This window comes from Neoarius graeffei, chromosome 15 (assembly GCF_027579695.1).
Source record: "Neoarius graeffei isolate fNeoGra1 chromosome 15, fNeoGra1.pri, whole genome shotgun sequence".
Taxonomy (NCBI): domain Eukaryota; kingdom Metazoa; phylum Chordata; class Actinopteri; order Siluriformes; family Ariidae; genus Neoarius; species Neoarius graeffei.
Window position 1 is genome coordinate 64,990,200 of NC_083583.1, and position 24,487 is coordinate 65,014,686.

General features: G+C 40.2%; 1 protein-coding gene across 4 annotated transcripts in view; it reads right to left on the bottom strand.

Moving 5' to 3' along the window:
* atp13a3 (ATPase 13A3) overlaps positions 1–24,487 on the bottom strand; it is a 154,081-nt gene that overhangs the window by 28,272 nt on the left and 101,322 nt on the right. For all 4 annotated transcript variants that reach the window (XM_060941760.1, XM_060941757.1, XM_060941758.1 and 1 more), the window contains 8 exons: positions 23,454–23,607; positions 23,241–23,361; positions 22,721–22,845; positions 19,507–19,679; positions 12,935–13,057; positions 8,151–8,230; positions 7,996–8,038; positions 7,800–7,909 (listed from right to left, as the gene is read on the bottom strand). In XM_060941760.1, the coding sequence (XP_060797743.1) occupies positions 7,800–7,909; positions 7,996–8,038; positions 8,151–8,230; positions 12,935–13,057; positions 19,507–19,679; positions 22,721–22,845; positions 23,241–23,361; positions 23,454–23,607 (929 nt within the window). The remainder of the gene's footprint in view (positions 1–7,799; positions 7,910–7,995; positions 8,039–8,150; positions 8,231–12,934; positions 13,058–19,506; positions 19,680–22,720; positions 22,846–23,240; positions 23,362–23,453; positions 23,608–24,487) is intronic.

Below are 24,487 nucleotides of genomic sequence, written 5' to 3' on the forward strand. Positions count from 1 at the left end.
GGACGGGCTTATTTTATTTTTATTTTGTTTTATTTTTCTGCTATGTGGGGGATAAAACACGAAAAATTGGAATGGTTGGAGCAGACTCTGGTTTCAGAGGCATGATGCTAAATTACCAGTGTAAAAAAAAAAAATGTTTATGGTGGGTCAATTTTTTTTGGTTCGGGCTGTAATGACTATGAGGAACAAGAATATAATTTTATGTGGCCTTACATAACTAGCAATAAAATTTAAACCCTGCCACCAGTTCATAGTACATGTACTTACTCTCTTCAATCAGACCTAACACCTGAAAAATTAATGGCTAAATAAAATTCCACACTTTCTGTGAAGTTTATACTTGCAATATAATTTCAGATTAAACCTAATCATTGTTCAAATGTATCTGTAAATATTAAATGTGCTAGTGATAAATTAGATTGGAATTATCACATTATTTTCAGAGAACTAAAAATTTCATTCAAAAAGTAACAGTGAAGGTAATGTTTTTAATACGTAGGATAAAACATTATTATTATTATTATTATTATTATTGATGCCTACCTGGCAATGCATAGTTAGTCTTCTGAATCTCAACTCGACTCCTGTGTTTTTCGCTTTTCACGTGTCCACTGAGAGTCACAAATCCACGCCGTCCGTAGTTCAGTTCACAGCAACACAATTTGCAACGTGCGATTCCTTTCTTGTTGAGTTTTTCAAAAACCAAACTAAAAACACTTCCATCGGGAGCTTTGCGCTCTAACCAGTCCCAACGCCACTTATTTTCAATGCCAGAATCTATTTTCATGACATCGGACTTCACAGACAACGCCGCCATTTTCATTCATACTCGTACATACCTGCCAACCTTGGAAAAAAATTTTGAGTAGCAACTTATCGTGGCGGTGCAGCGCAGCACGGCGTGAGGTCAGGCACATTTGCTGATCAGTATTGATTGTAATGAGGGAGCATGTGAACAATGTATTACTAAGCACAGAGTTCCCACTCACCACCATATCTAGTTATTCAACATACAAGCAGACTATGAAGAAAACAAGAACTCTTAATGAAAAGGCATGAATATATTTCCAATGCTTTCACCAAGACATTTGGCACAAGGCAACTGTGCCCCAAAAATATGTCCTTTATACAGACCTTAAACTTAAAGATAAGGGATAAATGTACTGCCTTTGGCATATTATGTCTTAAATACATTGGGAATTATAAACAACAAAGAATCCCAAATAGCATGCTATGTCCCTTTTGACATTTAGCATTATATTGTATAGATAACAGAAAAACCAAAGGGCTATAGCCTATGTCTTTTAAAACAGACGCCGGCAGTCTGCAAAACACACACACACACACACACACACACACACACACAATCCTTTTTTCATAAATTTAGTTTTGACCATAAAAGAGATTCTGTTGCTCCTCGCTACACTAAACATCGAAAGTGAATATTCCAGAGTACCTATATAAATATATTTTTTTCAATATTAATATTTAGTAAATGCAAACTGATAACCACACTTACAGAAAAACTTACTGAAAATAAATTATAGGCTACTCTGGCCTATCCAATAACATAGCCTTTATAATATTCACTGACCTGGCCTAATTTGGAAAAAAATAATGGCCTATGTATATAAATGCAAGCATTTCTATGTTAGCAATATTATTACCTGTATTTCCTTGATGGCTAATGTCAAAATCATAATTGCACACTGTGCAAAACGCATGATTAGGCAGTTTAGGGGGCGGAGGCATGGCCATTGATCTTGATACTTCGTTAGGAACTTCTGAGGGGCATAGACTCGCTTCTTTTTAGATTTGCTAACCTCTCTCTGTCAGTATCCTCATCTGACGTCATGTGTATTATTAACTGCAAGGCACGCACATACACAAAACACACATCATCCACTACACGCACTTACGTGAAAACACTTCGTGCGCTGCTCATTGAATCTCACATGCACGAGTAGCCTAGTTCAGAAGATTTTAACGCGTCTATCGGTCGACTGGATGGAAACGTCAGTAGGCTACTACATTTTCACTTTAGGCTATGCAATATTTTTTGGATTGAGAAGCCTGGGTCAAATATCAAAACAAGCTGGAACAAATATTTCCTTCAGATAAGGCGGAACACTGTGGGTTGTCCTTGCTTTATTCACAATACCCTTGCCCTGCCCATTTACCTTCAAAACGGTGTTTAGCACCGTCCTCCCTTGTAAAACCAGTCACAGTATGAAGATCGACCGAGAGGGATGAAAATCAATGTCGTTACTTTCGTTTTGACGGCTCCTCGGCTCTCCGCTTCGCCTCATAGCCTAGGCCTATTTGAAGAGTTTAAAACTAGCGCTGTGATTGGTCGAAGTCTTCTTTTCTCTACAGGTTGCTGGTCAATGCGGTTACACCCATAGACGAGTTGCCTAGTGCGCGAATGCACAGACAGTTGAACCGGAATATTAAAGATCTTTGTAGAGGTCTGCGCTGGACAGAATTTTCAGTCCCGCTCCCGCAAAGAATGATGATTTTCAGTCCCGCTCCCACCTGCCATATTTTGTCCCGCTCCCAAATCCCGCATGATGCAGACGTTCGTTATTTCTCACGAAAGTTCTTGTCATTGGCTTGGGGAATTAAACATGCTGAGCTTAGCTGAGCTCCCCACTGACCGATCCTTCACCTAGCGCATGGAGCGAGGGTGCGCGTTACCAGGCGGCATGCGCAGCTGAGGCTTTACAGAGATACCCAACACGCCTACCAAAATCTACAGTGGATATTAAGAATATTGTACATAGCTTATAGGTCACTCCTCACATTTACATTCTAGGAAATACAAGTAGGCCTATAAGAAATGAATATAATTTAAAGACACAGCGTGATGGTGCCCCGCCCCCTACTTTGAGTGGATTTGAGCATAAATATCTACAGCTCACGTTCAGGGCTGCGTTTCCCAAACAACCAACCAAGTTAGCATTAAACCAATATGGTACGATGCAAGTTTGAACTAACTAACATCCAAAAAACGACTGTTTCCCAAAGCTGTAGTACCAACTTGGTCTGAACCAAGTTGATTTGAACCAACACAGTTCAAACCACGATGTTTTCAGATGTGTTCGGATGGTCTCGTTTATTGTCGGAATTCAGAGAAACAACCCGAAGTTGGCTGACAGTGCGAGCGGCATTTCACCATTAAATGACCGTTAAGCCAAATTTGGTGCGTCCATAATCTTCCCCTGATGCTTGCAACTTGGTGTAGATGTTCATTTAGACTAATATAAAATTGCAATACCCCTCATTTGGAAATCACGTGTAAACAAAAGGCATCTCCATAAATTAAAGCATCATATACTAGTTTTGGCTATAAGGCTATTTGCCCTGATTAAAAATAGCTAAGCAAACTGCTGTGAGATGGCACAGATAACGTTATGTAGATCTACATGTTGTGTATTTATAGGTGGCATTGTTAGGTTTATTGTAAGTTTATTGTTTAGACTCTGACATTCTGCTGACACATTCCAAGTTGAGCGCTGCATGCGCTCATGATTGACAGCTCTCACTTTGATTGACAGCTCTCACTTTGCGCACTCCCACTTTCTTTTTAAAGCAGCACTTCTGAAGCACTGTGAGCTTCACTAGAGGAGCTCTGCTCTTCTGCCACGATCGGAGATCTCAAACACGGAAGAGCGGAAAGGAATCGGAAACGTACGCGAGATTAGACCACATCCGCAAATTTAGGCATCTTAAAATGTTTTTATTAATGCCAAATAAAATATCCAGCACAAATTATATATGATAGACATAAATTAATAATTTATAAATTTTATTTTAAACACGTTTTTAGTTAGCGGGACTGCAGCTTATCACCTCTCCCGCCCGCCCGAAATGAGCTTTCAAAATTTGCCCCGCGCCGCACTGCTTTGCGTTGGGTCCCGCGGGAGTGCAGGGCTCTACTTTGAACTCAAAGCCATCAATGGCTTTTTGCGTATTTTGAAGTGTTAAATCGTAGCAGCGTAGTTTGATGTCTAAATGCGTATCTGCTACGCAAAATGCGTAAAGGTTGGCAGGTCTGCTCGTAGCAGTGCATGTACAATAGCGACTCCTCTCCACACAGCGATAATGATCAGATCGCTGTAAGGAGCTTTCGTCACTTCCGCTTAGTAAAATCCGGAAAAGTTTCGCGCCAGACTTTACCGAATATATATATATATATATATATATATATATATATATATATATATATATATATTTTTTTTTTTTTTAATTTTAGAAAACGCGGAAAACGATTTTTTTACGCGGAAAGGCAATTTGAAAAACGCGGATTTCCGCGGAAACGCGGAGATTTCACATCCGTGGTGACAAGTCCAACCTGCTTCTCAATACTGTGAAGACAAAGGAGATGTCTATTGAGGTTTTTCACCCACGTGACCAAGTCATGTGAGGCTGCCATTTTGGACGTCACGGCTCGAATCAGTTTGAATGCGAGGAAGGCGACAAACGAAAAACATAAAAGAAAAAGGAGCGAGATGCAGAAAACAAGTTCACTATCCAGCGACATAGGGCATTTACAGGGCGAGCAGAGGGAGAGGTATTTGCAAAAATTGAGGTTAGCAGGCTTAGAGAACGACGTTTACCTGCTTCCACCAGGATTGTTCACTGACGTACAGAAGTACACGAAGCCCTCGTCTTTACCTGACTTCGGCCCACATGATCTGTATACCTATGTCGTTAAAAACCCATCGCCATACACAGGTATTGATCTGAAAGTGTATAAGAGTTTGGATGCCTACAAATATTTTGTGTCAGGCTGGGTAACATGCCTACATCAGCGGGTCGTCCCTGGAGCCGGTGGTCGCCATCTTATTACAGCTAAGGTTTGTTCACATTTTCATTTACTTTCGGTCCTCAGGATAAACAAAATGTTATTAAATGTCATTGAAATAACTTCTTAGTCTGTTGAGACATGGCCCGTTATAAATTTGCTGTTACCAGGCAATGACCAAGAACTGTATTATTAGGGTCGGTGTCTGTGTTGTAGCAGTGCACTAGCAGCTAGCTGTTAGCACTAGCTAATGTCAACAACATAGCTAGTATGTTACTGTAGCAATGTTTACATTCAGTCATTTGGATGACTGTTAAAACCTTTCAGTCTCAAGTTTTTCCTTTACTGTATTTACTAGTTTACTGTAATTATGATCCGGCAGCTATTTACACCGGATCCAGTGTAAATAGCTGCCGGAGAGCGCTCCGGCTTGCTCCCCCTCAAATTAAACAGCGCGCTCCGGCTTGCTCCCGGAGCGCACCGGGAGCAAGTGGGAGCGCGCTGCTTAATTTGAGGGGGAGCAAGCCGGAGCGCGCTCCGGAACCTCGGCCGGAGCACTCCGGGAGCAAGCCGGAGCGTGCTGCTTAATTTGAGGGGCAGCAAGCTGGAACGCGCTCCAGCAGCTATTTACACTGGATCCGGTGTCTGTAACACGTTTTTTTTTTCAAGCTGGTTCTCCCTCTCTGTCTGCAGCGTTAGTATGTAGCTTGACCTTCAAAATGGAGGACACCGGGGCGTCACGTGACCCTGTGACGTCAGGTGAAAAACCTCAATTGATTTTAGAAAGGATAAGCTAACCAGCTGTACTTTCATCAATGGACAGCCCATACAGCCAGTCACAGAGTACAAGTATCTGGGGGTAGTTTTAGATGACAAGTTGCGGTGGGAGCAGCACACAGAAATGATCCAGAAAAAAAGGACAACAGAGACTTCACTTTTTAAAAAAACTGGTTTCATTTCAGGTTGACAACAGAATAGCCAAGATGTTCTACAGTGCCTTTGTGGAGTGTGGAAACCTTTGGGATTCTTTGTTGGTTTGGCAATGCAACAGAGGCGCAAAAAGGTAGACTTAAGGCCTCTGCATGCTCGTGCGACAAGGCTTTCACAGATAGCTTTTCGCAGATAGTTGTAATTTATTGTTGAGCGGGGATAATAGGCGTGCGCGATGTTATTCACCGGCACAACACAAGGGGGCGCGAAGTCGCTAGGAGTAGTTGGTGGGTGTGGTTAGTGGAGTGTTTATCCTCCGGTTACTTATAATGACTAGAACTTTTTTTTTTTATAATGACTAGAACTGGAGTCGTATAGATGTACGTACTTCCTCAATCAACCGCTCTTCGTGCTGCTCCATCTTCGTTCATGTTTTTAAAAATGCCGGTCGTGAAAACAAACCAAACCGGGAAAGTAGTGAAGCGGAAGTGCGTGTACAGCGGATGTAGAGTGGACCAATCAAAGCCCTCTTGTCTGCGGCGCTGTCTGCGAGGCTTCTGCGGTGGTCACAATTTTTGGGAGGTGCGCGCAGAGCGTCTGCGAAGGTGGGGGGGGGCTACGCAGACACTGTCTGCGACGCTATCTGCGAGGACTGGGTTGTCAGCATAAATTGGCCTTTAGGAAACTGGTAACAACGTCTAGCAAGCTGATGGGCACAAATCAGAAAAGTCTGGAATTCATATACAGGGAACGATCACTTGGTAAAATTGATACAATTTTAACAGATGAAAGACATCCATTATTTTATACTTTTGAGCTGCTGCCATCAGGTAGCAGATTCCGATACCCCGCTATTTTTAAAAACAGGACGAAGCAATCTTTTATCCCACAAGCCATTAGCCTTTTTAACAAATATGTGAAACAAAAATGTAGATCTTAATTTGCGTCCCCCTGTTCAGCTGGCCTGAGCAGGTATGCTATTTTTATAGCTTTACCATTTATTTTTTTTTAGCACCCTTGCAGCTTTGTACAGCTCTTATGTTATGGGAATGCTATGGATAAACTGGGATTGTTGACGGCCGACATCTGTCCAATGTCTTGTCATGTATTGGGATAAATGTGGCGTCTTGGGTATATGTGTAGCAACAAAATGGGGTTTGTGAGTGTTTGCTTGTTTTGACTGGTTTTTCATGTCTAACGTTTCATTTTCTGAAGGAAATTTCTCCCACGGGGGACAATAAAGTTTTACTACTACTACTACTACTACTAAAAGGTTCGTCACAACTTTTCACACATTCCAACACAGATCTAAAACTGAAATTGTGCTGAATACAAAAAAAAAAAGTCATATGACTTTGAAAATACTGCTTAGATTTGTTGAAGTTGACAACAAAATCATTAAATTCCAAAAGCATTAGTGTGCCAGAAAATACCCTCAGACTCCAGAGGGTTAAAAAAATGTTGCTTTATTTCATCATTTTTGTCTTGTATAGATGAGCAACGAGATTAATATTTGCTTATTTTCACAAAGGGTACCAATAATTCTGGACAACACTATATGACACGGCTACTGTTCACCTCATAATAAAACCCAAAGAACCCTTCACTGACTGAAGAAACATTCTTAACCAATGATCAGTTGATCACATTTTACTGAAATGTTACATGTAAACCTAACTACATAAACATGTGCGTATGCGTAACTACTGACTGGGTGAGACCAGCAGCAGGTTCCTGATGATGCCACTGCCATACATGGCCAGGAGCAAAAATGGAGGGGTGGCATACTCTCTCTCGTCTGTCAATTACAAGCATACGGATGTGGGCGGGTAGCTCTTTCCTCCAAGTGTGTTACACCGCCCCAAAATGTTCAAAAACATGCAGTCGGCTGGCATCACATGCCTCAGAGGAAACACGTAATGATCTTCACCCTCTCTGATTGGTAGCGGTCATGTGATAGGGAAGACTTGTCTGGTGGGTTGGAATGGAATTGGCCATGATTAAATGGGGGAGGGGAATCCTGAATTTGAAGTGCATCTGTGTGTACTTTTTTTTTTTTTACCTGATTAGGTTGGGCACACAGGAGATGTTGGGAGTTCTGGAAGTGAAAGGGGAAGCCACTGAGGCCTCCAGCTCCGACAGAGAGATACCTCCATGAGCTCTTTTCAGGGCCTGAGGGACAAGAAACAAATAAACAAACAAACATACTGACCATGTGTTCATACACACTCGTACATACACACCAGAGATGTACTTACCCCACAGTCATTGGCACCATCTCCACACATTCCAACATAGTAACTAAACAAAAAAAATACACATGACCGATATCATGTAAGAAAGATAACTTTTTACATTAGTACGTTTATAACCAATAACAGTGTGTGTGTGTGTGTGTGTGTGTGTCACCCACTCAACGCTCTGTAGAGCCTCCACTAGCTGGGTTTTCTGGTCTGGAGACATTCTGGCAAAAACCGTTCCATGAAGGACCAGCTAAACCAGCACACCAATAAACCAACCAATTAGGCTTCTAATAAAAACGCTCAGATCTCAAAACACACAGAGTTTATCTGGTTAAAACATAAGCTTAATAATTCTGCTCAAAAGCAGCAGTTCTAAAGGTCTTGCACCCCCTTAACAGGAAAACAGGTTCCACTAAGTTCCCAATCACTACAGATTTATTTTCAATCAACAAGCTAATTATATAAATATTAGGTTGATTTTTTTTTTTAAACTGATTGGTGCCATAAACCTTTTTAATTTCTCACATTACACACATTATATTTAAAGGACACCTGACAGCAAAATTATGCTCCAAAATAGGTTTCTGTAATAAAACTACAAAACACCACTGATCACTTTCCTGATAGAACTAACCACCAACTCCTACAGATTACACTACAACACTTGTATCATAGTGAAGTTATTGATTAATATTCCTATTAAAAATTCCCAGAAATTATGAAAAATGCCTCTCTTTCAAACCAAGTGTTGTAGTGTAATCTGTAGGAGATCAATGAAGTGTGTAGTGAGTTTGGTGACACTACACTGTATCATAGTGAAGTTATTGAATATTTTTTGTAATGTCTCTTTTCGGTGTTGCATTTTGTAGACTGTCCCTGCGCGCTGCTCTCACAGCCGGCTGCACGTAAACACTAATGTTGTTGGTGTGGCTCCAAGGATGGCTCGTTTTGATGAAAGTTAGGTTGTAGCTCGTTGTCTATCTTATTACGGTTGAAAATATGCGTTTTGTGTTTTAACAACGTTTCACTTAAGAGTTATTGATCCCGGAAGTTCGAATCTGCCAATATCTTTCCAACTTTACTGAACTCCGTATAGGGTCATTCCGTGCCAACTCACCTAGGGGTCCCCAGGTCACCCCCTCAGATTTTGCTGGAAAAATTCCTAAATGTAGATCTATACGTTTCTACACTCTCTGCAAAGTGTTAGCTTTCAATTCCTCATAGTTTCCGAAAAACAGGCCTTTGAAATTTGACCCCCAAAAAGCTAAATTTGCAAAACGTGCTTTCTTCCAACTTCAGGAGCTTATAATTTTAAAATGGATTAAACCTGGAAGCCAATATTGCAGATATTTACTAAATGGCATCCAAGTTTTTCAATTATGCCATCAGTTAGCCTCTGGGATGCTTATTTATCACTCTATAGGAAGCCAAAAATGGCTTTTCGGCCAAAATGAGCTAAAATAGGGTGTAACTATAGGAGCCATTCTGGAAAAATGGATCAACTCAGACTTTTCTCCTCATAACACAGTAATTATATGGTCATTATCTGTTCATAGGTACATTTTTCCCAGGATAACACTGTTAGGTGATGAATTACAAAAGTTTTAACATAAGCCCATCTCTCCGAGGGCCCAAAAATAGCCCATTTTTGCCCCCCAGTTTCAGGATCTTCATTTTTTTCTTCTAAATATTGTCTCTTATAGGATGTATCTACTGACCAAATTATTTTAACAAACACCCATGGCTTCATATTTAAATCAATTTTTATGTACACAAACATTTTTTATGATTATTCCATTTTTCTCATATTTATCAGCTTATAGGCCTGAAATGGAACTATCTTGGACAGAGGTACTACAGAGTTTTATAAGCTGCCATAAAACAATTTAGATTGTTGTATCAGAATACCTCTAGAAAATGTTTATTTGAGTAGCATCTCATTTCTTTACTACATACAGATACACACATGTACACTCTATATAATATGCATGTATACAAAGACAAAGAGTCATTTTTTACCACTTTTAGGCTACGTTTACATTACGCCGAATCAGCGGATCATCAGATTAATGTTCTTAAAACGATTCGCGTTTACACTAAAACCGTTAGCCGTGCACACAGCAACGCCAATACGCGGATACGCTCGGCTCCGCAGGCATCCTGCGATCCAAATCACTCCGCCCTGAACAGCGAGTGCCCTCTGGAGGGTGCGCACTCCGGCCCTGCGCAGCTCACACAGCGCGCGAGTGAAGTGCACAAGCCACGATTCGGGACTGAGCCGCTGTGTGTGTGATCCCAGCGCATATCACTTACTACTTGCAAGTGGAAGGATGGCAAGCCTAAAGACAATCATAACTACACAATGGGCAGTATTTGCATCAGTATTTGCAGTAATTTCATACTTTTATACTCTTTAATGAAAGGTGATACAAGGCGGAAGTCCGCGCCGTTTTTCAGCAGTCGCGTCACATGACCAACGCCAGCGAATCAGGAAGGTGGATGTCACAGTGACGTTGTCCAATGACGACGCCAGCTAGAGCTCAGCACAGCGTATCCGCGTATTCTCAATGTTTACACAGCACCGGACCAGACACGATCTGGATTGAATACATGGACGCTGGCGGATTCCCGTTTCCAGGCATTTCCAGGCGGTTTAATGTAAACGGACAGTGCATCCGCGAAGAAAACGAGACAGATACGGTCTAATGTAAACGTAGCCTTAGAAAACTCCTTAATGTCATTTTCATCTGTCCTGACTCTTAATATCTAGTATTAAAAGGTGCATAATGTTACATCTTAGAAAACAGATCTTGAACATGCTTAAAGTCATGCTGTGACAGTTGATACTGACGTCCTCCAGATTTTGTGTCGGGGGCCTCAACCACACAAAGAATGTCCAGACAGACAGGCTGACTCTGCTGTCCCTAGACTGTCACTCCATCTGGTGGTGTATGCCATAACTAACATGACTTCAGTAAACTGTTAAAGTACTGTTGGACAGGTTTTTAAATAAAACTCCAAACATGTATGGATCATGATTGAAACGATATATTTATGAATAGCAAAAGTATCTAACATTATTACCAGTACTTTATGAGTAGAATAATCAATGTCGTCACATAACCTCACTTAAGGACCTCTTCATAAATAATTACCAGTTTGGGCCAAATTACCATTTTCAGTTTCCCATAGATAGAAAACTAAGCATTCTCATTCCAGAATATGAAAACGTGTATGCCAGTTTATAGATCTGTGCAGTATCACTTTTCTATATAGTTCTGTTTCAGATTTATAAGGTCCTGAATATGACAAAACAGTGATTTATGAAAAAAAAAAACGTTCATTTACATAAAAATTGATTTAAATGTGAAGCCATAGGTGTTTGCTAAAATAACTTGGTCAGTTGATACATCTTATAGGAGACAATATCAAGAAAAAATTAGAAGATCCTAAACCCCTAGCCACATGGTCAAACTGGGGGGCAAAAATGGGCTATTTTTGGGCCCTCGGAGAGATGGGCTTATGTTAAAACTTTTGTAATTCATCACCTAACAGTGTTATCCTGGGAAAAAATGTACCTATGAACAGATAATGACCATATAATTACTGTGTTATGAGGAGAAAAGTCTGAGTTGATCCATTTTTCCAGAATGGCTCCTATAGTTACACCCTATTTTAGCTCATTTTGGCCGAAAAGCCATTTTTGGCTTCCTATAGAGTGATAAATAAGCATCCCAGAGGCTAACTGATGGCATAATTGAAAAACTTGGATGCCATTTAGTAAATATCTGCAATATTGGCTTCCAGGTTTAATCCATTTTAAAATTATAAGCTCCTGAAGTTGGAAGAAAGCACGTTTTGCAAATTTAGCTTTTTGGGGGTCAAATTTCAAAGGCCTGTTTTTCGGAAACTATGAGGAATTGAAAGCTAATAATTTGCAGGGGTTGTAGAAACATATAGATCTACATGTAAGAATTTTTTCAGCAAAATCTGAGAGGGTGACCTGGGGAGTTTCCAGAAATTTAGGCGAGTTGGCACGGAATGACCCTATACTATAATATTACGTACATGTGAATAATACCTCAGACTTCATTCAATCTGTAATTTGTGATGATATAACAGGATTACTGCATATAATATTTTGGGAGTATCTTTCATTACATTTTCATGACCAAAGGCTCTGTATACTACATGTAAATAAAACCTCATACTTCATTCAATCTGGTCATGTTCATGAAATTCCTACTTTACGCTAATATCATCGGTGATTGGAAATTTTAGATGATAGACTGATTTTATACACAAAGCTATCCTGACATCATTTCCTCCCAAGATACGGTCTGTTTTCAAATGAAAAGATCATTTTGTTGTTATAAATATTGATACTTACACAAACAGTTCCCGTGTCCGGCGCACTTGTTTTGCCCACTCTTCGCGTCTGATGGGATCCTTGGGAAAGGTATACAGACTATACCCAGCTTCCCTGGTGTTGGAGCAAAATCCAGCCACACAACGAGCAGGCATATTCACCAAAATAAACGACTCAGACGCAAAAATATTCACTTGCAAAGCACTGGTGAACAACGAGAAGTTGAGAAAATGTCTGTCAGCAGTTCTGCATGTGACGTCATATCCGCCTTCTTCCTCGGCCGTGGGTTGGCTCGCCACGATATCGATTTATCTGCGTGGCGGGCATTTCAAAACGATGTTTGTTACTATTCTGTCACGCGATGTGTGAAGTAAATATGTCACTTTATTCAACTCAATATGGCTGAAATTAACAAATTAACATGTTTTTTGCTGTCAGGTGCACTTTAAGCAAGGCCTACTTTCTGAGTTATTGAGGAACACAGACCCCCTGGCTATGCCTCACAGACACTTGGGTGTCCTTGGACACTACATCGAGAACCACTGCTGACCAAATAAATAATAACAAATACATGTTGCTCCTGACCTTCTGGAGCAGGTCCTGGAAATGTTCAGTAATGACAGCAAATGATTTGCCACTCATGGCGAAGTGGTACTTCTCCACAGATCTTTGTTCTTCAGGCCCGTCATCAATACCAATCTCCACCTCCTGCATCAGCAAATACAAACACCTATTAGAAACAAGCATCTCTCCTACAGAAGACGACCTGAGAAAAGGCTTCGTGTTGAAGATTAGTTTTTTGATAAAATGGCCAACAGGAGATTCAAGATGTATCTTCAGCAACAACTTAATTAAACTTAAAGCTATGTCCTGCCTGATCAGAAGTGTGCAGGCAAGTAAATCACACACTGATTGTTGAATGAGCCACGTCTCCGTGGAAATGTAAACAATTCAAAGTGTGAATGACAAAGTGGAGCTTTTTTTTTTTTAAACATGCGAGTTAGTAGTTCATGTTGATGTGTTTTGTATATAATTCCTAGCAGCAAATTATTTGCAGAAAGCAACAAAATCAGGTAAAACTGCAGTGTGTGTACACTCCACTGCTACTTCATCTTTGGAGCTCGTTTAAAAGGCTGCACTGAGCAACAAAGCATAGCACTGCAATGTGCAAAAGCAGTGCACATACCATGTCTGGTTTAATTAAATGGTTTAAAATGAACTTCACCATTCTCTCTTTCCTGTGAAGTCAGGTTAATTTCTTCAAACTTAATTTCTGTGTTTGGGACAAAATAAGGAGACTGATATCATCAGTTGGTGCATTGCTACTGATGTCACTTCTACTATATATGTAGACCTGCCGAACTCAAACTGGCCAGAACAAAATGGCAGAAAATCTCAAACACAAAATAAATAATGCTACTGGTTTTGCAGTTGACCGTGAATTTACATGCAGTATCTTGCAAAAGCATTTATCCCCCTTTAAAGGTGAAAATTGTTGTTTTATTGTGACACAAACAATAATTAAGATGAAAAAACAGAAATCTGGAGTGTGCATAGGTATTCACCCCCAAAGTCAATACTTTGTAGAGACGCCTTTTGCTGCAATTACAGCTGCAAGTCTCTTGGGGTATGTCTCAATTAGCTTAGCGCATCTAGCCACTGGGATTTTTGCCCATTCCTCAAGACAAAACTGCTCCAACTCCTTCAAGTTAGATGGGTTGTGTTGGTGTACAGCAATCTTCAAGTTATCCCACAGATTCTCAATTGGATTGAGGTTTGGGCTTTGACTAGGCCAGGGCTTTTCAAAGTGTGGGGCGCCAGAGTTCTTCAGGGGGGGCGCAACGTGAGAGACAAAATGGATCGGTTTTTAGTACCTAAAGCTACAGTGAGTGAGGAGACAGAGTCTGGGCCAAGCAAAAAAACAGAGCCTCCAGGATGTTGCGATTTGCAACTTCAGCGCAAATTCAACCAATCCCCGCGAATTCAGGGCGGTGTTGCAATTTTATCCAATCACCGCAACGTTCCCGCAAATTTGACCAATCATTGGCGTCGTCTTGAGGTGACGTCGACAAACTACCTTCCGCCTTACTTCCGTGTGTTCAAAAGAAGCAGCATGCGCGCAGTGTTGCCAGATTGGGAAGTTTCAAGTGCAGTTTGGCGGGTTTTGAATATATTTTGGACTGGAAAACGTCAGCAGTATCTGGCAACACTGAAAGTGTGTTATGTTTACAGTGAAGGACTGTGTGCACTTTATTTTTTTTTTACTTAATACAAGAAATTAATGGATGCCAACATTTTTGCCAAAATGGTATTTTATTTTCCATTGTTTAGGCAGCTTCAGCATCATACTGTGAGATTCTGTTCAAATTGCTTTTTTCTTCTATGAAGCCTGAGCCATTTATTTTATTAGCTTATAATTATTGTTTAATTTAGTCTTCAGGAGAGACTGCCTGCACACAGCACTAGTATTAATAGTTTTTTTTTTCTTATATGAAAGCTGAGGCATTTATATTATATTTTAAGGTAACTTCATGTTGTGCTGTGAGGTTCTCTGCACTTTAACTTTTGAACCAACAGGTGCATTTGGATAAGTAAAGCCTATTTTTCTGCATTTTTGTAGTCCTGGTAATCTTTTATATTGGTAAAGTTGTTTATAGGACCATTTCTCAGTGTCTTTGTTTTTTAAATCAATAGTTTTTCAGTAATAACTTAATATTTAACACATCACTCAATTTTAATCACAAAAAGAGAAAATCGCAACAATTTCTCGCAACTTTCACTTCCTCCTGCAATGTAATCGCAACAAAAACCTAAAAAACACCGCAACTTTCATCGCAATTTTTTTTGGAAAACCCCCCGCAACATCAGACATTTTAGCCGCAACAATCACAAAAAAGGCCCGCGAAATCCTGGGGGACTGGAAAAAGAAGGCAGTATGACCACGATTATTTAAAGTTTGGATTTTCATGGACTGGATCTGAAGATGCTCCACTGCCACAGTGTGTTGTCTGCCAAGGGGTGCTAGCTAACAATGCTATGAGATGTTTAAAATGTGTAAAACAAGATGTTTTAAAAAGCACAGATGTTTAAAATGTGAAAAAGAAAAAAATAATGTGTACAACAACCATTTTTTAAAAATACGAATGGAACATTAAGTATAGCAACGAAAAAAATTGTAGGGGGGGGGAGGGCGGTTGTTTATTTGCTCTCCGAGGGGGGGCTGACTCTCCCACACTTTGAAAACCCCTGGACTAGGCCATTCCAAGACATTTAAATGTTTCCCTTTAAACCACTCCAGTGTAGCTTTAGCAGTCTGTTTAGGGTCATTGTCCTGCTGGAATGTGAACCTTCATCCCAGTCTCAAACCTCTGGCTGACTCAAACAGGTTTTCCTCCAGAATTGCCCTGTATTTAGTGCCATCCAGCTTTCCTTCAATCCTGGCCAGCTTTCCTGTCCTTGCAGATGAAAAATATCCCCACAGCATGATGCTACCACCACCATGCTTCATTGTAGGGATGGTGTTCTCAGGGTGTTGGGTTTGCGCCACACATGGAGTTTCCCATGATGGCCAAAAAGATCAGTTTTAGTGTCATTTGACCAAAGAATCTCCTTCTATGTGTTTGGGGAGTCTGACACATGCAGTTGGGCAAACTGCAAATGTGTTTCCTTATGTTTTTCTTTAAGCAGTGGCTTTATTTCTGGCCACTCTTCCATAAAGCCCCACTCTGTGGAGTGCACGGCATAAAGTGGTCCTATGGACAGATACTCCCATCTCCGCTGTGGATCTCTGCAGCTCCTTCAGGGTTATCTTTGGTGTCTTTGTTGCATCTCTGATTAATGCCCTCTTTGCCCGGTCTGAGAGTTTTGGTGGGCAGCCTTCTCCTGTCAGATTTGTAGTGGTGTCATATTCTTTCCATTGTGTTATAATGGATTTAATGGTGCTCTGTGGAATATTCATTCAAAGTTCAGGATATTTTTTATAACCCAATACTGATCTATACTTCTCCAAAACTTTGTCTCTGACCTGTTTGGAGGCTCCTTGGTTTTCATGTCGCTTGCTTGGTGGTGTTGCAGAGTCAGGGTCCTTCCAGAACAGGTTGATTTATACAGACATCATGTGACAGATCATGTGACAGATCATGTGACAGATCATGTGACAGATCATGTGACACTTTGATTGCACACAGGTGGATCTTAATCAACTCATGTGACTTATGAAGTGAATTGGTTGGACCAGCTCTTATTTAGGGGTTTCATATGAAAGGGGGTGAATACCTATGCACACTCCAGATTTCTGGGTTTTTTTTTTCATCTTGATTATTGTTTGTGTCACAATGAAAAACAATTTGCACCTCTAAATTGTAGGCATGTTGTGTAAATCAAATGGTGCTAATCCTCCAAAAATCCATTTTAATTCCAGCTTGTAATGCAACAAAACAGGACAAACACCAAGGAGAACGAATACTCTTGCAAGACACTGTACAATGGTGCTTGAAAGTTTGTGAACCCTTTACAATTGTCTATATTTCTGCATAAATATGACCTAAAACATAATCAGATTTTCACAAAAGTCCTAAAAGTAGATAAAGAGAACCCAGTTAAACAAATGAGGCAAAAATATTATACTTGGTCATTTATTTATTGAGGAAAATGATCCAATATTACATATCTGTGAGTGGCAAAAGTATGTGAACCTCTAGGATTAGCAGTTAATTTGAAGGTGAAATTAGAGTCGGATGTTTTCAATCAATGGGATGACAATCAGGTGTGAGTGGGCACCCTGTTTAATTTAAAGAACAGATATCTATCAAAGGCTGATCTTCACAACACGTTTGTGGAAGTGTATCATGGCACGAACAAAGGAGATTTCTGAGGACCTCAGAAAAAGCGTTATTGATGCTCATCAGGCTGGAAAAGGTTACAAAACCATCTCTAAAGAGTTTGGACTCCACCGATCCACAGTCAGACAGACTGTGTACAAATGGAGGAAATTCAAGACCATTGTTACCCTCCCCAGGAGTGGTAGACCAACAAAGATCACTCCAAGAGCAAGGCGTGTAATAGTCTGCGAGGTCACAAAGGACCCCAAGGTAATTTCTAAGCAACTGAAGGCCTCTTTCACATTGGCTAATGTTAATGTTCATGAGTCCACCATCAGGAGAACACTGAACAATGATGGTGTGCATGGCAGGCTTGCAAGGAGAAAGCTACAGCTCTCCAAAACGAACATTGCTGCTCGTCTGCAGTTTGCTAAAGATCATGTGGACAAGCCAGAAGGCTATTGGAAAAATGTTTTGTGGACGGATGGGACCAAAATAGAACTTTTTGGTTTAAATGAGAAGTGTTGTGTTTGGAGAAAGGAAAACGCTGCATTCCAGCATAAGAACCTTATCCCATCTGTGAAACATGGTGGTGGTAGAATCATGGTTTGGGCCTGTTTTGCTGCATCTGGGCCAGGACGGCTTGCCATCATTGATGGAACAATGAATTCTGAATTATACCAGCGAATCCTAAAGGAAAATGTCAGGACATCCGTCCATGAACCGAATCTCAAGAGAAGGTGGGTCATGCAGCAAGACAACGACCCTAAGCACACAAGTCGTTCTACCAAAGAATGGTTAACCTCCTAGGGCTTAGCGGTCACATGCGTGGACAGCACTTTATGGAAATTCGGAACAAGAATCCACATAATGTGGACATACTTTTTCTCTAAAAGTACATCTTATCAAAAGATGATGCTTAGTTTTTATTCTAATCAGGTTCTAATAAGCCCAAATAGCAAAGAGAAATAAAAAAATGCATGTAAAAAAAAACAGCTTGGGCCTTAGGAGGTTAAAGAATAATAAAGTTGATGCTTTGGAATGGCCAAGTCAAAGTCCTGACCTTAATCCAATCGAAATGCTGTGGAAGGACCTGAAGCGAGCAGTTCATGTGAGGAAACCCACCAACATCCCAGAGTCGAAGCTGTTCTGTACGGAGGAATGGGCTAAAATTCCTCCAAGCCGGTGTGCAGGACTGATCAACAGTTACTGGAAATGTTTAGTTGCAGTTATTGCTGCGGGGGGGTGTCGTCACACCTGATACTGAAAGCAAAGGTTCACATACTTTTGCCACTCATAGACATGTAATATTGGATCATCTTCCTCAATAAATAAATGACCAAATGTAATATTTTTGCCTCATTTGTTTAACTGGGTTCTCTTTATCTACTTTTAGGACTTGTGTGAGAATCTGATGATGTTTTAGGTCATATTTATGCAGAAATATAGAAAATTCTAAAGGGTTCACAAACTTTCAAGCACCACTGTACATACACCGTATACATAAAACACACAGAGAACATTCAAATGGTCACCTAGTTGTACAAGTGTTATGTAAATGCAATATTGCAAAAGTGCTGAATACTGGCATGGCTGAGATTACCTACAATATTCAGTATAACCACATGCTTGCTTGTACAATATTGTTTAAATATATAGTACTGTGCAAAAGTATTAGGCACGTGTAAAGAAATGCTGTCGACTAAAAATGGGTTTAAAAAACGAAACGTTTCAACATTCAAAAAAAAAATACTATCAACAGTCATCAGTAAGCCATAATAAATGGAACAAAGTCGATATTTGGTGTGAGATGACCTTTTGCTTTAGTCTCAGGTCCAATGAGTGCAGTTTGATAAGGAAATGAGCTGTAGGTTTTACTGAGCATCTTATAGAACCAGCTACAGTTCTTCTGGACACTGTCACACTCGCTTCTTCATTTTGCACCAAAACCCAGTCACCTTCATTATGGTTTCTTTTTTAAGCCGAAAAGAGCTCTCTTATGGAATATGCTGCTCAGATACAAACTTTTTTTTCTGTAACATTTAATTTTGTACTGGAAAACGAACAATTGGACTTTAAAATGTTTTTGTACTGACCTAAAAGTCATAAAATAGAAATCTATAACAAAGTTTGTATGAATAAAAAATAGGGAGCCTAAGACTTTCACAGTACTGTATGTAACTTTTAAATTCACCCCTTACAGTAATGCATGATTGCATATCTCATTCCAAATTATATATGACCATACAAAGAATTCACACTAACTGAAAACTACTGAACTGCTAAATTTCTGCACTTGTAGTGTCAGTATCTGTACTGCAGAGGGAGCAGTCTGACCTCCAGTGAAACAGGCTTGCATGAGTTCTTGTTGGGGTTGTCAGCATAGTGCCAGTTAATCCTGGCCACCTGGCCATCTCTCGGAGGCAGGGCATCAGCAATAATGACTCTGTCCTGGGCCAGGACCATGCCACATTCTCGTGCTACTGAGATAGCGGTCAGTATATTGTCACCTGTGAAGTGGACAGAAATAACTACATAAGTAACATTAATAATTCTAGGATAATTATCAGTTATTCCATGAAATCGAGTCGTACATAAGCTGATAGCACCAAGTTGTCTATAATCCATGTACGACGAGATTGAGTGGAATAACGGTTTTATTCTATCCACATTCACTGGATTTTGAGACAGCACATTTTTATTTTTTGCAAATTCGATAAATAAAACTTTATACAAAACATCCGACAAAATCATTTCCACTTAGACGGACTTCTTAAAAACCTATCGACGGCTGCACGAATCGACTTCAGTGGGTTTTTTTTTTTTTTGTAGAAAATGCCGTCTTGCTGTCATGCCGAGGTATAGAATAGCTTTAGACATTTATTTAATTCTTCCTGGGACACTTCAGTTCTGTAATTTTCAAACTTCTTTGAGCTTTTGAACCAGTCTAAAAAAAAAAGATTAACAAAATTTTAATGCTTAAAAGATGAAGAATGTAAATAAACCGAAGAAATGACCAGAGCAATTTGTGAAAAAAAATGTTGTAATAATAATTCGGGGGGGGGGGGGGGGGGGGGGGGGACATTCTTACCATCAAATATTTTCATTCCATATATTGCTTTTTTTTTGTATTTTTGGGGTTTTGTTTTCAAGTAGTTTTTTTATTTCGTCCTCAGTTGGTTCAGCAACACGCTACACCATTTTGTTTTTCTCTACTCACAGTATATAATAGAACAGAAGAATGCCTTTATTGTCACTACACAAATGTACAACGAAATTTACTTCATCACAGGAGAGCAAAGCCGCCACTCTTGGGCACTTCAGCCCAAGGCTGTCCTATGTTAACCTAACTGCATGTCTTTGGAAACCGGAGCACCCGGAGGAAACCCACGCGGACACGGGGAGAACACGCAAACTCCACAAAGAAAGGCCCTCGCCGGGCGCTGGGCTCAAACCCAGAACCTTCTTGCTGTGAGGCGACTGTGCTAACCACTTACACCACTGTGCCGCCCTGATGAGCTGATATCCTCATAGTAGAGTAGCCAATCAGAGTGTGCGATTGCTCATATCCAGTGACTGTGGATGAACAACAATATTTATATGGCACATTTCATACATTTACAAGAAGACAGTCATCTATATCCCCCGCCCTATATACCAACTATATACCAGGTTTCAAGATATTATTTGTCACATTTTTCAAGTTCTGCTGCAGGAAACCAACCCTACCTCTTTACACTGACCTCAGCAGCCCATGGCATAAACCCACCGGACCTTTGGTCCAGGTGAGCCAAAAATGAAAATTTCTCACATTTCTTAGTATCAAAAGGCACATATACATTACTTAATCAACACATATACCAACTTTCAAGACAAAACCACTCATAGTTTTCTGCTCCAGAAACAAGTTCTGCTCCAGAAACAAAACCTACCCCTAAGACTAACCTGAGAGACCAAGTCTGAAACTGTTTCCATGGAAACATGAAAAATTAAAATTTCTCAAATTTCTTAGTATGAAAAGGCACATCTACATCACCTTGTTAACATGTATATCAAGTTTCAAATCTGTATCATGAATAGTTTTGGATATGCGCTCCGGAAACGAACATTGCTCTTAGAAGCTAAAGTCAAAATCTATTTTTTATGTAAAAATTTGAAAAATACTTTTCAAATTGTGTAAAAAGGTAACTCAAGGCTTAATCAAGAGCCAAGAGAGATGTCATACAGAAAAACTACAAGATTGTGTGGATGGATGTGTAGATGGATGGGTGATTTAAAAACTTGTAAAATCTTATCGTCCATTCTACAGGAAACAGGAAGCCAGTGCAGTGATGATAAAACTAATAATATCTCTGTTCCTGGGATATGTAAATGTGCTGCATTATGCTCAAGTTCTAATTTATTTGTTGTGGCTTCAGGGAAGCCTGTTATTACAATAGTTTCGGAAAGAAAATCTCAGGCATGCATTCAGGGGCAGGGTCTAACCCGTGCTATACTGTATTTCTCAAATAAACAACAATTTTTTTTTTTTTAGTGTCATACTTTGCATCTCGAGCCAGATTTCCAAATGTGTTCGTTTTTTCCTCTCTCTTTGCTTCAATATCAGTTGAAATGCGTCGTCTTATTTTCATTCAGTTTAAAAAATAAACTGTGACCCAAACAGCAAAGGATGCTGGTTAGACAGGGTATCATTTCATGTTTAAGATATTATCTGCTTCTGAAGGTGTGCACAGCCCTGCATCATCTGCATAGCTATGAAAACAAACTCTGTGCTGACGTCATGGTAACATACAGGAAAAAATAAGTGGACCAAATACCGAACCTTGTGGTACAAAATGGAGAATTTATCCAAAACTATTTCTCCTAAACTAATAATCTTAAAATATTTGCTTCCTACTAGATAAACTCTCGCGGTTACCAGAGGACTAGCCCCCCACTGTAACCCTAGCTATGTAATAGGCGAGAGGCCAAGGGCTACAGAAATGGAGATCGGTGCCGCCCTACGTGCCATATGGTGTGAGAAAGGACTTTAAACTTTTTAGACTAGTAGATAACTGTTCATCAGCATGAGCTCTCAAATAATTTATAAACTGCTTTCAGTAATGGTGTTTCTGTACTGTGTATTATTTTCGTTTAAGAAATCATTTAGTTGTGAGAAGACTACTTTTTCCTAAAATTGATAGGTTAGAGATCATTCTAAATTTTGTCAGAATGGATGATGATTCAAGTGGATAAAGATTCGCAGAAAGGTAATACGTGAGTAAAACACAGTCTGCAACCCAATCTAATCTAACACTGACGACGTTCACAACAGCACATTCATCCCTGGCTTACTGTCGAAGCTCTGTGTGAGTAAGCTACAGGACTGAAAGCTTTGTTGGTTGGGATTCCAGGAATTCCTAATGTACCAGAACAAGTGGCATTAAGCTGCAGGACTCAGTACACTCAAAATAGCCCTCAGCTCTGCATTAGTGTATTTAGAAATCTATTCAGACAGAGCGTGTCTGAGATGGAGAAATCGTCTGAGAGGAACCAGTAGGTTTTTCTGTACCTGTGACCATGACTGTGCGAATGTTTGCCTGTCTGAGGACCTCCAGCACTCCGGGAGTCTCGGGTTTCAGTTTGTTCTGCATAATGATCAGCCCCAAGAACTCCATGTTGGTCTCTATGTGATTCCTGGAGATGCAGATTACCGCATGTTAACATGCACAAACCATGGAGTTAACAACACATCTATGTTTAGTATATTGCATAGTTTAAAGTATATCTGTAAACTTAAAAATGTCATATATAATTGGTTAACTCATATTAGAAGAAGGCCAATACTGATTATACAGATGAGGCAAAATGTCTTAAAAAACAGCATTTAAACAGACGTTCTGCTTCATAGAATACTTTAATTACAGTCTTACAAAGAGCTTCTTTCTTTCCAACTATAGTAAAGAAAACCCATGAACTACTGAACCTGAATAAGCTTGAGCAATATCAGGACAGAGAGACAGGTGGAACTGGGAGCCAGCTGGCACCAAGTCCTTATAGGATACTCAGAAGGACTGTGAGCTCTCCAGTACCTGTTAATGTTCTGTACTTTATGCCAGGTCAGTTTGGACTCCAGACGTCTGTGTGCCAGAGCGATGACGCGGAAACCCTGTTTAGTGTAGCCTTCCAGTACCTCTGCAAAGTCATGTGGCACTGCAGCGCACAGTGACAGAGTCTGATGCATTAAATGGCACTGCAATCTTTAACAGAAAATTCTATTTCAGTTCTATTCAAATTCAACCAACCGGTCTCTTTCTTGCATAGACTTGTGACCACCTCAGGCGCCCCCTTGAGATAGGCATCCATTCGCTTTCCTCCGAGCAGCCGAGCCACTACGCTCATCCTCTGCAACGTTGAGGAGAAGGGGAACTGCCGCACGATTCCGATCTCATAAGATGCCTGTAAGAGACACATTCAAGATGAGCTCGCTTTACTCTTCCCCCCCCTCACCCCAGTTTCCTCCCCAATTTGGTCACCTGCTAATTCCCACCCACCAACCAGTTCTCCCCAGTCATACCACAACTACCAAACAGGGAGGTTGAAAGCGAACACATGCATCCTCCAAGACAAGAGCAGCCATCCAAACACATCTTTTCGTCACAAGGCAGCAGAGATGGACAAAGTACTCAAGTTCATTACTTAAGTCAAAGTACAGATCCCACTGGTCAAATGTTACTCCGATACAAGTGAAAGTTGTACAGTCAAATTTTTGCTTAAGTTAAAGTACTTGCTTTTAAAAATACTTTGTCAATGCATCGTTGGATTATTGCCACAATGCTTACAAAACCTAATGCCGTTACCAAAGACAGAAATGTGAATTCACAAAATGAACACATGCTGTGCCATCATGGTGGTTTAACGTTAAGCTAGCTAGTCAGTCAAGCTCCACCTGACATGCTAGCAAACTCTTTTCAAACTCGAAATCATATTGGGTAGCTAATGCTACTAGAAAAGAAAGATTTCTACATTCTGTTTATTTGGCAAGATTATACTAAAACATATTTCTGAAAGGATTTCAGATAAGTTAACGTTATTCATGTTAGCGTAACTCCGTTTTTACATGCTAACTGTGTCCAAGTTAGCTAGCTATGTGTTAACATTAGCCATGGATAAGGCTACGGCAACTTGGGGGGCAAATCAATAGAAAAAGTCATTTGACGAACCAGACTGCATAGCCATTGCAACGTTATCGCTAGCTCTAAAAGCACAGACAACTTCATTGCAAGCTTTCTCTTGGAATAAAACGTTTATATACCTCAATATGCTCCCACAGGTTGGA